The sequence below is a fragment of the Pyricularia grisea genome, assembly GCF_004355905.1.
Source record: "Pyricularia grisea strain NI907 chromosome Unknown Pyricularia_grisea_NI907_Scaffold_4, whole genome shotgun sequence".
NCBI classification, from domain to species: domain Eukaryota; kingdom Fungi; phylum Ascomycota; class Sordariomycetes; order Magnaporthales; family Pyriculariaceae; genus Pyricularia; species Pyricularia grisea.
The window spans coordinates 1,748,424-1,764,655 of record NW_022156718.1 but is presented as its reverse complement, the minus strand read 5'-3'; the positions used below and the strand labels follow the sequence as shown (position 1 = coordinate 1,764,655).

The following is a 16,232-nucleotide window of genomic DNA, read 5'->3' as shown; positions in this document are numbered from 1 at the left end:
TCTACTAACAATGCATTGCGTGGTAGACTTAATCAATGGGTGAGAACGTTATACCTCTGCAATTTGGGTATATTCGGTCTGTCTTCTACCTAAGTCGTGCGACTGCATTTGATTATTCACGGCCGGATGAAAAGTCTTTCATGCGGTCCGTGCTCCTTGCTTAGTCACCCAATCGCCGGGGCCGCAGCTCCGGCCCGGCTTTACCTCCTTTCCGCTGCGCGCGCGAGTGAGGCTATTCCAACACAAATTTAACAAAGTTTATATATTTTTAATTATTGATTTTATATATACTATAAATAGGTTAATATAATTAATTAATATCGGTTAAAATAGCTGTTTTTTACATATATACTTTAACTTAAATAATATATACTAATAAAAATTCAAAATCTTGGCAATAAAATTATTAGTATTATATTAAAAAAAGAATATACTGGGGAAAATATTATTTATGTATTTAATATATTTCCAAACTAAAATTTAATTATATATATATATATTTAATTTATATGTAAATTAAAATAAAGTAATAAAGCGCGATAAAATATATACAATATTAAATACTTATTTATAGGTATTAAATTAAAGTTTAATATTATATCATTTAAAAAAAGCTTAATATAGCGTTTTTTAACAATACTTTTATTATATTTTTACCATTTTTATTTAATTAAATATTCGTAAATAAAAATCACACTGTTTTTTAACTGTATCGCCATTGCTCCTACAGTGCGTGCACAGTGCAGATCCCGTCATCTGCGGCGATAGTCGACAAAATGTCCTTAGATTAGAACGGGCGCGATCTTTTCGGCCGATTTAATTGGTCGAAAAGCCAAGTGGCTGAAAGGTACAGGCAGCGCCCGGTCCACCCTGGGCTTTTATGGTTTTTATATAAAAATCCCACCGTATTAATTAACACGTATTTGTTATTCGTCCCTCCGGGTATCGCATTAAATAAAAACTAGAAATTTTCGGCATCTTATATATTTTAACTTTCGACAGGAACATTAAAAATTATTTTATAAGATGTACCATGGTGACGGGCGAAAAAAACCCCCCCTTGTTACCGTATGTTTATGCGTGGGCCTTCACCAACATAATTGTCCGTGGGGAGCTTTACTTCGTCAGTACCTACCGCGTAATAAATTTATTTTTTTGCAAAAAAGGGAAAAAAAAAAAAAAAAAAAAACCTATCACCAAAATCGGGAACACCCACAAGGCCCACAGCGCTGTGTTAACTGTTCAGGGATGGTGATTTTACCTTTACCACCATAGTAGAAATGCAAGCACATTTTACACAAATCTCCGGCACGTTTTGGTAGGCGCCGGTATGTATTCTACCATTCCCTTACGTTACCCACACTAACCTTAGCACGAACCACGTTAGGGTAAGTCCAACCAGTAATCCAAAACAGCGCCAAAGCGGAGATAATTACTTTTTTTATTGCTTACAGCCCAAACAGCGCGCTATTAGTAAAGTAGAAAATGATTTTTCACTAATTGAACGTGTTTAATAGAATTGTTATTATCCCTGCGGATGGATGTTAGGTGAGCATTCGGTAATAGAAATGCCGCTTTTATTTCTAATGGGCTGTAACCAGAAAACATTAACAGTTATGCGACCTTCAATATTTTTCCAATTGGCGTAAGAGAGGAGGGCCAGGTTTATTCGGTGAAAAGATAACTTACCCGCAAAAAGAGTCTTTTTTTAATTTTCAGAGCGGAAATGCATTAAAATATTTATTAACAGGTTTACCACGCATTAGTCCAAAATAATAACTTTACAGAATTTATTATACTTCCCATAAAATAAAAACAATGATTACAACAAACTATTTGATCTCGTTCGTGTATTTTCTATACAGGCCAGCCATATAACAAAGGATAAATCAATGGAAACATTTAAAGTTGGCCCTGTAATATATTTTGCGGTCGGTTACAGTAATAATGCAAAGTGTAAATCAGGTTTTTAATTAGTTTTAATAGCAATGTGCTAACCGAGTAGCTATTTATAAAGTGTATAATATTTCGAATTAAAAATATAAATTTTCAACTAAATTTATACAAATTTAAAATATTCTATAAAGAAGTATTTATCCTTCCATTATTACTTGAAATTCATTCCATTAACCACCAAACTTAGTCGATTTTATTCATACATTAGTTATATTTACTCGTTCCTTTTTCACTCGACCCTATCAAATATATCTTTGCTCAAAATGCGTACCCAATTTATTATTATTGCGTGTATCGCCCACCTTGCTCAATCCAGTGGCGTAAATCGCGATCGAGGTAACGAAGCGCAGGCTGTCGATATTGAAAGTGGATATGGTAACGTTATTTTTCTAAACCCCAATATTATAACAGAGGTGGACTTTCCTTAAGACAAATTTTAAATTGTTGACTTATTCTTTTAAAGGAAGTGCGAGCCAGTTCGAAAAACTTGTTCAGGAACGCATAAGTCTTTTTTATGCGACACATAATAAACATCCCAGTGCCGAGGATATCAAAAAGATTAAAGCGGACCTGAAGGGGACATCCTCGACCGATTATGGTCCACGTATAAAAGAGCACTGGGTTACAATCCCACAGTGAGATATTCTTAAAAGGCGTGGTTGTTTGATTTCTTATTAATCGATTATTAACAAAGAAATGGATACCTTTAAAACGGGTTTATTAAATGTATTAGCTTAATAAACCATGTTTGAAGACGATGCCGTGGATGCGCATTTGCACCGCCCATTGTTCATTTTATTTGCGATCGAAGAATAAGCGAGCGCGGTTTTCTTTCAATTAATTCGCTTACTTGTGTTTATACGATGTAGTCTTTACCATTAATTGAGATTAGGTTGTCGTTGCTTGCGAATTTTCAATAAACTGCCCGTTTTTGCGCACGTATGTAACCCCCGCGTGCTCTTCGACCAGCTCAATTTTCTGGACGAGGGCGGAGCAGGCGACAGGTCGAAGTAAGAAGCGCTGCTCCTTTTGCATTGTCCATATCTGCTGCATTTCAGAAGTAACAGCATCAAAGTTGGCGTCTGGGTGGTTGGATATATGGCAAGAGCCTGAACCTCGTTTTTGGTCCGGCTCCAGGCGCGGTCTAGGTTTCCACGCCGCGGCCGTCTCGGCTGCCGCGGAACGATGTAGAGTCGTCCATGAATAATAAGCTTTCGCAAGTGATATGCCTTTGTTGTCTAGAGTTAATCAAGACGCTTCGCACCTAATTACATTAGTGGATTGGAGCAAAGCCGTTATGCCAGCGTTCAACAAAATATGTAAACTTGAAAATCCCATATTATACCTGCCATGCTTCCTTAAGTACTACTATATGGCTGTTTTGAATGGCTGCTGAATCTGGTGGTATCTTGTACCACTCGAACTAAAATTAATTTGCCGATTCATTATGGAGCTTTGAAAATCATCGACAGGCGAGAGATGGATGCATTTGTGAATTACAAGTGGACTAACGTTGCGTACCCCCTGTTCGGCACCCCCCCTGTTCGGCACCCTGAAAATCTAACAACGAAATGCCTACTTTTATAAGCTGATTTAAATATAAAATTATCAACGGACAAAAATACAATCGTTTTCACGCTTCTCCGGTTCATTAACCTCTTCTTCATCAGCTAAAGGTTCCAAATTTTCTATATCCTTTTCCTGCAATCCAATAATGTTCTGTTTGTTAACCAAAAGCTCGTTTGGATCCGGAACCACCCTCCTCCTTTTAACCGGCCGTATTGCCTCCAGTTGTGCTTCCAATAAGCTGATTTTTTGCTGGGCGCTAGCCAAAAGGGTATCTTTAGCTTCGAAGCTTTTTTGGACTTTTGCAAATAAAAGACGTGAAGTAGCGTTGGTTTTGTTGGATTGGGAAAGTTTTTGCAGTTGAAATCGGACATCTCGGGTCGTTTTAGGGGTTTTCCAAATAAGTAAAGACGGGTCGTTAATTTTTTGGGCTGGGCTTTCCGGTGTTTTATCCCTTTGCAAACCGTTGTTTTTATCTTTTATAACGTTGGCATTGCTATTTTCTAACAAAAAAGGGCTTAAAAGTGGTTTAACCAAGTTTACCGGCCATAACCCCGTTGTACGCCAACCAGATTGAATGGTTTTTGCTATAAATGCTTTTAATCTGGCTTTTCGATAACAAAGTAGGAAATTTCGTTTTCCAATAATTGTTGAACAGCAAAATTGGCTAACAAATCCAAGTTGACGTCGATAAGCTTCTTTTAACGGCCCAAAAACCGATAGATCCAATGGTTGGAGAACGTGTGACGAATGAGGGGGTAAATATAGGAGTTGAATATTGTTTTGCAAGCAAAGAAGCATAAATTCGTCCGTTATATGTGATCCATGGCCATCCAAAACTAATAACCGCTTTTCAGGGGTTAAAGGTTGGGTATACGGAATAAACACTTTTTTTAACCATTCGATAGCCGTTTCGTTATTTGTCCACCCGTTTTCGGTTGCGTGAAATTTCCAATTATCGAAAAGGCTTAAATCCGTCGGAAACCATTGTTGTTGTACGTTTTTTCCCTTAAATATAACAAGGGGAGGGAGGGCAACGCCCGTAGCCGATATACATTCGATTATAGTCGTCCAACCCCGCGTTCCGGGCTCTTTCCGTTGCAACGGCCGGATCCCGTTAAGCCCTAATACCAGGCCGTTAGATCCTTTACCTTCCATTATACCGGTTTCGTCCATATTCCAACGGTTTTCCGGTTTAATAGCGTTAATAACCGGGTTCGTAATATAAAGCCACCAAGATTTAATTACCTCCGTAGTAGCGCCATTAACCCGGGCGTTATCTATTCGACGGGGCCTTTGGGTCTTAAGGATTGAATAACGAGCCAAAAAACGAGTTATCCAACGTTTTCCAAGGCCTTTTGTCTCTCCGGCGGCTTGAAGAATTCGTTCGGCAAAAAAGCGTAATTCTTGATGCGTTGGCGGAAGCCCTAAAGCTGTTTGGGTAAGTACCCAATCAGCCAAATGCTTTTCCTGTTCCGTAGAAAGCCTTTGAAAAGGGCTTTGTGCTTTTTTATAAGCTTGAGAACCTTTAAGTCGACTTTGAAGTGTAGACCTAGGTATTCCCCATTTTCGGGAGGTTTTTGCAATTGGATTGCCATTATTGACGTCGTTAATTGCAGATATAAGCTGTTTTTCAGTATATTGCTTCATTGGAAAATGGAGAATCAAGATTAGAAAAAAGTAAATCCAAAAGTGAAAGATTCATCGAGATATTTATAATAGAAGTTGGAGGATAAAAATAAAAGTGTTGTTATTTTTGGGTGCCGAACAGGGGGGGTGCCGAACAGGGGGTACGCAACGTTATGTATTTTGATTCAGGTGTGGAACTCACTGTATCACTGCAAACCACGTTTCATGTGCGGAAGGAGTCAAGATAACCATGACTTATTCTATCATAAAAACTTGGGCTGGAATTATTTATCGGAATATTAATTCAGGCCGAAACAAAAGCTCCTGGAGTCCCACTATTCTAAGCATGACTACAATGAGAGGCTAGGTCAGTACACGTTACTGGCTGAATGAACGTACCCCCCGTAGGTTTGAAGTGGGAAGATGGTTGAACTAACCATGGACTTATGCTTGAATTAAGAAGGCGTATACACTTACCTTGTTTTTTTTTCGTCCCCCAATTATGTTTTGATTGCGGATTTAGATTCGCATAAATAGGCAGGTAGACAACCCCAATCCTAGCGGGCGGCATCAATTCAGGGGCTGATGTGTCTGTTGAGTTCCATGGGCATCCATTTCAAGATGAACACTAGAGGATCAAGAAGTCTAAAATATTTGAATCGTATATTTCAATCCTAAAATACAATGGATTCATCCCTTATCAAAACATCAGCCAATCTTGGCCTTTGGCAGCAATGTATTTGCTACGGACCCTTTTGTCCCACATATTTCAATCCTCAAGTATCAACACACAATGATGAGCCCAAGCTCGTGATTTATCTGTATTTGGATAGAAGTCTCGTTGTTGGTAGTGGGCTATTTGCGACCAGGAACCTTGGTTAGAGACCATTGTTAGCCGGCGTTCTTTTTATTCTGTAAAACATTATCTGCGTTTTCTTTTTCTTCTTTCGTTACACAGCACAGCTTACCTGACCAGTGAAGGCAGAGAGCTTAGCATTGCCGTTCTGGAAGCTCTTCTTGAGATCTTCGAGCGTAGCCGAGTCAGCCCCGGTGCCCTTGAGGCCCTTGACGGTTTTCGTCGCGCCGTTCTGCTTCTTCTCGATGGCATCGAGGGTAGCTGTGGCTTGCTTCTTGCTCCCACGCGTCTCGATGACGGTGGTGCGCTCATTGGAGTGCGGAGGCTGCTCATCATCCTGCTGGGCGTCGGGCAGAGTGGGGCGGATGTCGACGACCTGACCCTCGTTGTCTGGCGCTCCTTCCTCCCCTTCCTTCCGATTTTCGCGCTTTGAATTGGCCGGCAGCTTCTTGAGGAGGGCCTGGTTCGTCTTACGAAGGGCGACTCCCTTGCTGAGGTCCTTTGACAGCTGGTTCTCGGCGGCCTTGGGTGACTGCTTGTTTTTGATGGCACTCTGGGCGCGCTGGATGTCGGCGACCTCGGAGTTGGCTATGTCGGCCCCCTTGTTGCCATTGTCCTTGATGTGGTTGGATGCTTGACTTGACTTGTTGTCCGGAATGGGGGAGGCGAGGGCCAGGGGGAGGAGTGCGATGACAGCGGAGAAACGCATCTTGACTGTTGTTATTAATGGATTTTGTTTTCTTTTTCTTTTAAACTTTAAAGGTGAAGTGGAAAAAGTACATTAGTGACACTAGCCCAAAAAAAAATATAATTGTTAAGGTTTAGTTGGTAGAAGTGAAGAGATAATTGGCCGGCTTGTGGATGAGTAGAGGAGAAGAGTAATGTCGAATTCGAAAGGCAAGAAAAGCCGTTTTTATAATCGAAAATTCACAGGCGCCCTGAATCTTCTCCTTGAGAAAGATATGGTAGGTCAGTGTCGTCCCAGTACGTGACAGCCACCCAGACCCCCGGGAGCGGTATGGTTTGCAAGCATCACGACACCATCACCATATACCGCTAAGTTGGTCTTTGGGGTCAAACGCCCCATCGAGTCAGGCTGAATCTCAGAACAGTAACCCCGACCAAGTTTCAACTGTTGCACCTACCTAGGGCCCACATCATTCGTCCACTGCTTCTCGCCTAGGAACAAGCTTAGGCAGGGAAACAACTCAAGTTTGTGCAGATTTCGAGACGGAGATGGGCAAGGGTTAAAAAGCAGCATGCTAGTTCATATTATCAAAATACATGATGACGAGTTCCAACTCCCTTGACTCAAATGCGCAACTCTGTCACCTCGTTTGCCTGTCCGCCAGCCGCTAGAACAGGAAAAGAAAATGTGGCAAACTGTTGGTCCTGAACTTAAGTTCAAAGAACCAAATCATAACCGAAAGACGAACGCACATTTGACTTCAAAAAACCCGATTTAGGCTCAGCCCTCCATGCGATGAGGGGAAAGATTCCAGGTGGAGACAGAATTCCAGTGCTTTTCCTTCAACTCTTTGATATGACCAGCGTCAAGGAAGGCTGGCCAGCGTGTAGATCCATAAAGAGCCTAGGCTATCATCTTTTGCTCTTATCGAGATTCAGAACGTCCAAATCCCAGTGTAGATCTTGCTTAATTCGGCTAGATCTAGTCTAGCGATTAAGGTAATCCGGAACAAATAAACTTTTCGCGTAATGCTTGCTTGCGTTTCATCCAGTCACAGCAAACGCTGGCAGGGACCATGAACATGATCCGAATACTTTTCCCCCCTCAATTTCGAGCACGCCATTATCGCTGTTTAGTATCATGAGGTAATCCGGGTCCGTTGAATCAGAAAATGAGGTCTTTTGCCAAAAAAGGAAAACCCTCTAAACAATCAATCTCCGAGGATCAGGTGAATCTGCCTCGATAGCAGGGGAATTTCGTCCCAAATGAAGTGGTCCAGTTCATCTTGATGTAATTTGTCTTGCAATGGCTATGGACCCCTATGAATCACCAAGAAAGGGACAATGTATGTGGTTTTATACAAAAGACGATATAATTGTCCGGTTGCGAAGAAGGAACAAAGGGGATCGGATGGCACACCCAGCCACGAAAACAAGCACAAGACACGAACGAAAACAAGCACAACAAGACACGAACCGCGTATAATATTACTTACGCATCTGACCGGTGGTATAAGATCAAGACAGCCATCAACGAATCGAGAAATGCATTAGCTTTTTGCTGTTATCGACTTGGATGGTAGTTTAGACTCGTAGGAACTTGTGGTTCGTTCAGTATGCATACACAAAGGCAGTTTCCTACACAGTTGCGCATACATACTGCGATGCCCTGAAGACCCAATGCCTACCTCATATTGCATGGATGATTCTTTACATGATCCTACTTCGTGTATTCTACAGTCCATAATTTAAGTTAAACTCAAGACCGAGGTGTAAAGTGGGGTCGAAAGTGTGTTGCCACGGGCCCATGATCTGCGCGCGGGTCTTTCATGCTGTATAAAGATAAAGGGATACGCCATGTCGAAAATAGACTCCTGTAAACAGACTACAAGGATACATTTCGAGAGCTTGGCACAGTTCTGAACAAAAAAGAATCTTAATTTGCATGCCCGAATTCCAGCATCCCAAAGGGGTGCGATTACTTAGGTTTATAATAGAGACAGTAAACTCGAGGAGTTTGAAAGGCTTTTAACGGTATTTTACACAATACGTATGTAAATCAAGACGACGTAGGCGTGGTCCCTTTTCAACCTAGCATCAGTATAGCAGAAGGCTGATTTGTAATCTTTTCTATACTATTCATGGGGATCGTTTTTTTTTATCCCGATGACTTAGGTGCAATAGAACTGTCAAGGTTTGACATGGTAGTACACCTAGTGGGTTTCAGTGCTCCCGACCAAGATCTGTGTACGTAAATGTTTATGACAAGTCTTTTGGTGTTGGATAGATCTACTTTAATGAGGTCATATCAGCACCGCCTACATTACTCACAGGTGGCTGTCAACCCTAATAATCTTACTGTGAGGGAGTTTCACCAGAACATCGTGACACCTTAGAAAAAGATCAGCCTTCCAAATTTACATGTTACTTGACAGACCGAAATTTCCACCGGCATGTTGTGACCGAAGAATCCATGTTGGGAATTAGAATCCTCTGGTATCTGTGTTGCGGTACAGACTTGCCAGAATTGCAGGTGGTTCAAACCCGCATTGGTCTTTGAGTTTGAGAAGCAGAGCAATCGTAATCAAAACACAGCATTCTCTCACAAAATGTCACAAATAAACTTACTCCACGAGCATTTCGACCTTACGACGAGCCAATGAACAACAAGGACATGCCTGGAGGCATCCTCAATATCCCAGGTTAGTATGAGCATCCTGTACAGGTCGATAAGGAGGCTTTTATGAGGGGTTGAGTCATAAACTCCAAGAAAATCCTCGCAACAATCTCGTCAAGTTAAATGTTACGGCAGCGATCACGTACAACTGTTCAACTTACTGTGAGGAACCTTCCGGGAGCTTCCGTCCTGTTCTCCAATGAAACTGCAGATCGCCAGGCTCATGGTTCGCAAATCGTACGACGTAGTGAAAGCTGCCGTTTTTAGTTGAACGTCCTTTAAATGCTATTTTCGACGCCATAATTCTGCTCATGACCAGGATTTTTGTTGGTCAAAAATTGCCAGGGCGGATGCCTCGAAGAATATCCAACCTTATTCAGGTATCTAAATCCTTGAATATGACTAAAGGCTGGGGTGAGCTGGCATGTCGCAACAGATCAAGTAACTTGTTATACGATCTGGCACAGGGGCTTTTTGGCGATCCTTGCGATGACTAACCTTTCTGGACGAGAGATGTTGGCTGCAGGGAAAAGGCGTATGGAGTATGTCACCTCGGTCGGTCAACCTTACAGGCTCTAGAAGGATGAATAATGTTCAACCGGTGTCATAGCTTTCGAAGGCGAAACACTTGTTCGGTGTTGCAATTGAAGGATACAGTCAAACCTTATCCAAAAAGGCGCAAAGTAACACCAACACTAAAGGCTATATCCCCGCAACATCAAGTCAGGGACCAACTCAAGATTATTTGCCATTTGGTAGAAAATGAAAATTACTAATTCGGTACTGACATAAGGAAGTTGTAGAATTAAGATCAGCACAGAGATCTTCGCAGCCGCTATAGGAGGGAGTTTAACCTACCGCCCCACCCGGACTATGCGCTTCGATTTGTAAGATAACAAAACCCAGTTCAAAACTGCCTCACCACCAAAACCCAATAGAAAAACCACAGCGTCATGGAAGTCAAACCCACCCACTGAACAACCTTTAGCGCATAGTTTAAGCTGCTTCGCTCCTCACGCGACTCGCACATAACCCTGTGCGGCGTGGTCTCGTCCACCCCCCTACGCCCCTTGGCTAGGTACTCTTCCACGAGACCGCTATAGTCGTCTTGGGTGTACGGCTCAAACAGCTCCCTCCAGGTGCTCCCCTTCCTCGCGGTCGGCAGGCCCAGGTCGTGCAGCAGCAGGTCCCAGTAGGGGAGCTGGTCAAAGACAAGGTCGGGGTAGGACCTGCCGAAGCCGAGCGGGCTGCGCCGCTGCGCCCAGCGCTGCAGCAGGGCCACGTCTTCGAATATGGCCTTGGCGGACAGGGCCGATCCGTTAAGGTTCGGGTCCTCGTGCGCGTGGCCAAGCAGGTACGACGCCGCCCACAGGCTCTGCAGTTCGAGGCGCAGCAGGTTGAAGATGTTGTTGCCGACGCCGACAAATGCGAGCGATCGGTCTCCAGTCGCGGCGAGGCCGGGCGGTGCGATGCCGCGGTATAGACGCCAGGGGCTGTAGGGGAGCTCGTGGTCCGAGGGGCGACCCCCGGGGGCTTTGTTGCTGCTCTTTGACCTGGAGGATTTTGACCTTTTGTCTTGCGGGCCCTTCATCAGCTCCGGGAACCGTGCTCCGATCTTGGCGTCGCTGGCCGCGTCGAGCTTGCGCCAGTGGAGCTGCTGAGATTGGCTCAGCGAGATGGAGGGTACACCCAGGCCCGAGTGTATGCTCTCGGGGGTGAAGTGTATGGCTGGCTTGGCCCAGTACCCGGTCGCGGCTACTATGGCTTCTACTTGGAGCTCCTTGCCGCGGCAGAGGTGGACTTTGTGGTCAGAGAGGTGGGATACGGCGTCCCTGTGGACTCTGATTTGTCCGGAATTCACAAAATCGTGAAGGCTCTTGTCGTAATTGTCGATGCCAGTTGCTGTTCCGTACCTGGATGGATGAACAATACCTGTAAGCGATGCACACTTCCCATATGGGACCAGGGAAACAATCCCCGCATGGCTTGCAAAAGAAGACATGTATGTATTTGGGGTTCCGACTTACCAGAACGGGTTATGATTCGGCTCCAGGACCATGTTGGGGGACTTGCCCTTAAAGCCACTCTGCGCCGCTGTGGTCAAATGCATGATCTTCCAAAAGTTGCCCTTGACGAACCTCCCCGCCACCGTCCCGTGCACAGCCTCCCGGAGCCAGCCGACGCCAGAGAAGTCTTCAAACGCCCACGGCGACATGAAGGATATGAGGCGGACCCTGGCCAGCCGCTCCCTCACAAATTTGAACGGGCCTATCATGGCCCACGACGGCATGATCCACGACGGCCCGCGACCCGTCTCGCGGATGACCCAGTCGACCTCGTGGCCCGTCACGCACGCCAGGTACGCGGCGTCGTAGGATGATTTGCTGCCGCCGAGGACGCATATTGACCTTTTGCGTCGCCCGTCGTTGCCAGCCGCCCCTTGTTTGTTTGCTCCGCTGTTGAAGACGGCCTCGAACTTGGGCCCCATGTCCGAGGAGTGTATGATGGGCGCGTTGAAGTCCGCCGCCCCGGGCAGCTCGGCGATCCGAGGCGTGGGGTTCACGCCCGGGGCGACAATCAGCTTCCTGCACCGCAACGTCTCCTTTTGAGGCGCCTCATCGTGCGGCTTCCTGGGATCCTCCACGTCGACTAACCACCCTTCCCCCTCGGCGGGTCTTCGAACCTCTGTGACCTTGGTGTTGTAGCGTATCCTGCCGGTGAGATGGTTGTGTTCCGCATAGGCCTTGTAATAGGCGTTCATGGACTCGCCCGGGATGTGTCGTCCCGGGCAGACGTTGAATCGCTCCGGCGTCATGGGGAAGTCGGTGAACTCAAAGTTGCCCGTAAGGTTGTTGGTCCTGAGGGTCGGGAACAGTCGCTCCGTCGCCCACACACCTCCCAGGGACGGCAGCGCCTCCAGGATGAGTACTGTGGCATTGGGTTGCAGCTGGAGGAAGGTCTTGGCAGCGCAAAGGCCAGCGGGACCGGCACCGATAACGATGACGTCCGTCATGGCTTCTGGTGTTGCTGGTTCTACCGACATGTTTGTGGGCAGAGGCGGTGACGACGGGGAGGGGTTTTTTTTTTTCTCTTTCAAGTTGATAATTGACAGCAACAGCAACAAGGGAACGAGATTACTTGAACTCCTCAGCGGCGCGACATTCGCGTCTCCTTTAAATACAGTTGGTACTGTTGAACAGCTATCAGACGGTCTTCCATTCCATGATAAGTTTTAAGTTTTGAGTTTTGTCTTAGATTTTCAACGCATCGGCCGAACCCCGTGGTTGGCTGCTATTTAGGACGCAGGCCAAAGTAGTTGCCTGCGTGTCCAAATATTTATCACGTACCAGCTGGGTTGAGCTAAGTTCCGAATATCGGCAGTAGCGTGGGCCAGTTGAAGATTCGTCACTAGGGACAGCGCATGGCCATCCTCCAGAACCCCTTGGAGGGCATGTCGAACCACTTCTGAACGATTGTAAGACCAAGGGTCTGCGTACACTATCTATCTATTAGTTGGTTTGATGGTCGGCAGAGCGGGCAACTGACGTCAACCCCGACGTCTATCAGCTTTGGATGTTAGTTTGGTCGAGGGCTGAACTGGATAATTGAAGGACCAGGTCAAGCTCCGAGTCAGTGTATGTATGATTGGACCAATGTTGGACGAGCAAAGCTGGCAGGCAAGCCGGCTAAGGATTGCTGACCTAGCTAAGTTCCACTGGAGCTGGCAACCCCATCTTCGGCGTCGGATGGACTACCAGGCTGAGGGAGAGAAAAAAAGAAGAAGAAAAAGATAAAAAAAAAAAAAAAAACTAGTGTGCTGGCGATGCAAGATCACCGTGGAGAACTCAATCGTGAAGCGATCGCCATTTGGTAGCACTCGAGCTGGGGAAGTTGATTTTGATTGAGTTTCGGAGAAGTACCATCTTTGCCTTTCAGCCCCTGATTAGCGGGCTGCCACTTGGCAACATGATTGCGAATCCTTTTGCTGCCACCGGTCACGATGGAAGCCGATTGAGCCTAGACACCTAGCTCAAGTAAACTAGCTCTAGCATGCCTAGGTGTTCCAACCCTGTGAGCGGTGTCAGCAAACAAGTGTTCTACTGCCATTCAATCATTGCAAAATAAAAAGAATAAAAATGCCGAGGTGCGCCGATTGCCTGGTGCAATCAGTCCGTCCACCCGTCTTCAAACAGTTGCGGGTATGTATGCGCCGAAGGATAAGATGGGTTCTCCTCTCGGTATAACAATGAACGTGACGTGTTTTTTTATTTATGTTTACTGATCGCTCCCCCTCTGATTGTCGGCCGGTGAAATTGCGGTGCGGAGACAGCTAGTCGCGTGAAGAGATCAGTCCGATGTGTTTGCCGCGGTCTTTGTTGTCAGGCAGGCTCGCGTGATGTCGGGGTCCAGAGAGGAACCGCGGTGGTTGGTAGTCCACCTGTTTCAAAGGACAAAGGAACCCGACAGCATGTGACGGGGGATTGAATTGAGAAAACTGCATACCATAACTCTGTCCAACGAAGCTGTCACAATCGCAAATCCCCTGATAAACTAATTTTGTTGTTGCAGAACTTTCAGGGTCTGTATGCACAAACCAAACGGAGGATAAATTTGGCTAAAAAGGCGCCGCTTAATTGAGTTTTTGAGTTTTAAGAGATTCGCTGCATGCAAAAGTGCCGAGCCGGAAACAACGGTCCGACCCCAGAAAAAGACTGTCACTGAAACAGGTTGCAACGGTTGGGCCTTGGCCTTGGCATTGGCATCATAATTTGTACGGTACAAAGAAGAAAAAAGAGAAAAAAAAAAAAATCAAGTACTCATGGCTACCTTACCAAACTCTCGTAGAGTATCAATTTCTTTTTCCACGGATTGGAAAAGATTAGACTAGGACCAGCTAGCAATGGGCTTTCGGAAAAACGAGCCATGAAGGGCTTGTCATTGTCATTTTCTGTCTTTGCGCCTGTGGCGGTGGCTGCTGCATTCTTCACGCCAATTGCCGCCGCCGAACCCGAAACCGCCGCCACTTGTCCGCGCGACGGTGGCCTCTACAGTTTGCTGCTACCAATATGTCCTCGCGCTGTTTCGGGCAACTCCGCCAGGCCAAAAACACCCAACCCTACTGATGATGCTCCTGCACAGCCCGATCCCACAGCAGCGGCAACAGCGCAGAGTTGGGATGGTCCACACGGCTGCGTAGGCGCCTACTGCGTCTTTGCAAACCCGAATTTCGGCAACGGTGGCATCGTGCTGGTCACGACCAAAGGCAACGCCAAACGGGTAAAGGCGCTGCGGCCCGACACAGCGACGACGACCAATAAGGGGAAAAATGCCAAAAGGCCGTTCAGGGCGCAGGCGATCGCTGGAAAGGGCATCGGTCTTGTAGCGAAGCAGCCCATCGCCAGGGGTGAGCTCGTCATGGCCGAAACGCCGGCGATCCTGGTCCACAAACTGGCCTTGGAGGAGCCGACCGATATTTACTTTCCCGGCCTGGAACTCGCCGTCTCCAAAATGACGCCGGCGACACGTAAGACGTTCATGGCGCAGGGGACGCAGGGCGACTTCCAGGGCGCCATGGGTATCATGGATAGGCTGTTCACCAATTCCTTCCAGATGGCCCTGTCCGGCGTCGGGGCCGATAACAAAGCTGGGTTTCATTACGGTAACTTTCCCAACGTTTCCAAATTGAACCACGATTGCAGGCCCAAGTAAGCTTTTTTGTTTCGTTTTCCCTCTCGTTTTTGACGTTTTCCATCCCTCACTCCGGGAATGTACAAATTGCAAGCTTAATCCAGGGGGGCCTCAAGGGGTATGACTTTTTTTTTGCTTTGATCTTCCATCCAATCGCAAGAAGAATGAGTCCTACGCCTGCAAGTTTTTTTTTGCAACGGTCAACTTTACCCAAAGTGTACAGACATGTGACAATGCAATATTTAACCTCATTAGGCTGCACAAACTAACTCAAAGAAAAAAAAATGAAAACGCTTCTAGCATGGTCTTCCACATCGACAACAACCTCGTCCACCGCACCCATGCCGTGCGCGATATCCAACCCGGCGAGGAGCTTACCATCTCCTACGTCGACCAGATGGACCCCGCCCGGGACCGCCAAGCCCGCACGCGTTCCTCGCTCGGCTTCGTCTGCGGCTGTGCCCACTGCAGCCTATCCGCCGCGGAGGCTGCCGCATCAGAGGGGCGGGTTCAACGCATCAAGAAGCTCGAAAGGAGCTTGGGACGGGCGTTGGAAGGTGTTGGGCTGAGTAGTGGCGAAGCTAAAAAGAAGGTCGCCATGGTTGAGGAGCTGTTGAGCCTGTACCAAATCGAAAGGCTGGAGAGCAAGATTTCAGGGGCCTGGACGCGCGCGGCGCGGATCTATGAAAAGGCAGGCGAGATTGAGTTGGCAAAGAACTTTGCCGCTTTGGCTGCCAAAGGGCTCGAGATGGAACACGGGAAGAGCTTCCCAGAGATAGAATCTATGAAGCGTCTTGCGCACGTGTCATGACCTAGAACTAGAATAAGACGGATAGAAACTGCAGGGGAATGTACAGCTTCTCCAGCTATTCCTGCAGCTGTTTGCTTCCATTCCGAGGAACGGAAACAAAGTACCAGAAGTGGCTGCTTGGGCAGGACCCCCAAAATATCCACCATTTGCACCACCACGCACACCACCGCCTTTACCGCCACCTATGCGACCATCTCTGCAATTACCTATACCAGTATTTGAAATGCCGTTATAGCAACTGGTAAGTGACAATATGTGCGTATTTTATTCTCAAAAATAACGCAGTACGGGCTAGATGGTTGAAAATCTTTGAAGCTCGATAGATAATTGTGAAGGCTGCTAGATATGGCTCTAAGCTCATA

The 16,232-nt window shown here is 46.3% G+C and overlaps 4 protein-coding genes across 4 annotated transcripts; 1 reads left to right on the top strand and 3 right to left on the bottom strand.

The window, feature by feature from the left end:
- Positions 1 to 2,834: 2,834 nt before the first annotated feature.
- Positions 2,835 to 3,026, bottom strand: PgNI_07230 (uncharacterized protein; the record flags this gene model as incomplete). The annotated part of the gene is made up of 1 exon (XM_031127245.1): positions 2,835 to 3,026. One exon carries the CDS (start codon positions 3,024 to 3,026, stop codon positions 2,835 to 2,837), a length of 192 nt encoding a protein of 63 aa, XP_030981006.1.
- A 2,980-nt stretch (positions 3,027 to 6,006) lies between these two features.
- PgNI_07229 (uncharacterized protein) lies at positions 6,007 to 6,716 on the bottom strand (the record flags this gene model as incomplete). The annotated part of the gene is made up of 2 exons (XM_031127244.1): positions 6,007 to 6,024; positions 6,120 to 6,716. 2 exons carry the CDS (start codon positions 6,714 to 6,716, stop codon positions 6,007 to 6,009), a joined length of 615 nt encoding a protein of 204 aa, XP_030981030.1.
- A 3,410-nt stretch (positions 6,717 to 10,126) lies between these two features.
- Positions 10,127 to 13,208, bottom strand: PgNI_07228 (uncharacterized protein). The gene is made up of 3 exons (XM_031127243.1): positions 12,719 to 13,208; positions 11,399 to 12,560; positions 10,127 to 11,284 (listed from the first exon to the last, which is right to left on the bottom strand). The coding sequence occupies exons 2-3, from the start codon at positions 12,412 to 12,414 to the stop codon at positions 10,279 to 10,281; spliced, it is 2,022 nt and encodes a 673-aa protein (XP_030980849.1). The 5' UTR covers positions 12,415 to 12,560; positions 12,719 to 13,208; the 3' UTR covers positions 10,127 to 10,278.
- Positions 13,209 to 14,223: 1,015 nt separating this feature from the next.
- PgNI_07227 (uncharacterized protein) lies at positions 14,224 to 16,024 on the top strand. Its single transcript, XM_031127242.1, has 2 exons — positions 14,224 to 15,076; positions 15,360 to 16,024. The coding sequence occupies exons 1-2, from the start codon at positions 14,295 to 14,297 to the stop codon at positions 15,868 to 15,870; spliced, it is 1,293 nt and encodes a 430-aa protein (XP_030980851.1). The 5' UTR covers positions 14,224 to 14,294; the 3' UTR covers positions 15,871 to 16,024.
- The last annotated feature ends 208 nt before the right edge of the window (positions 16,025 to 16,232 follow it).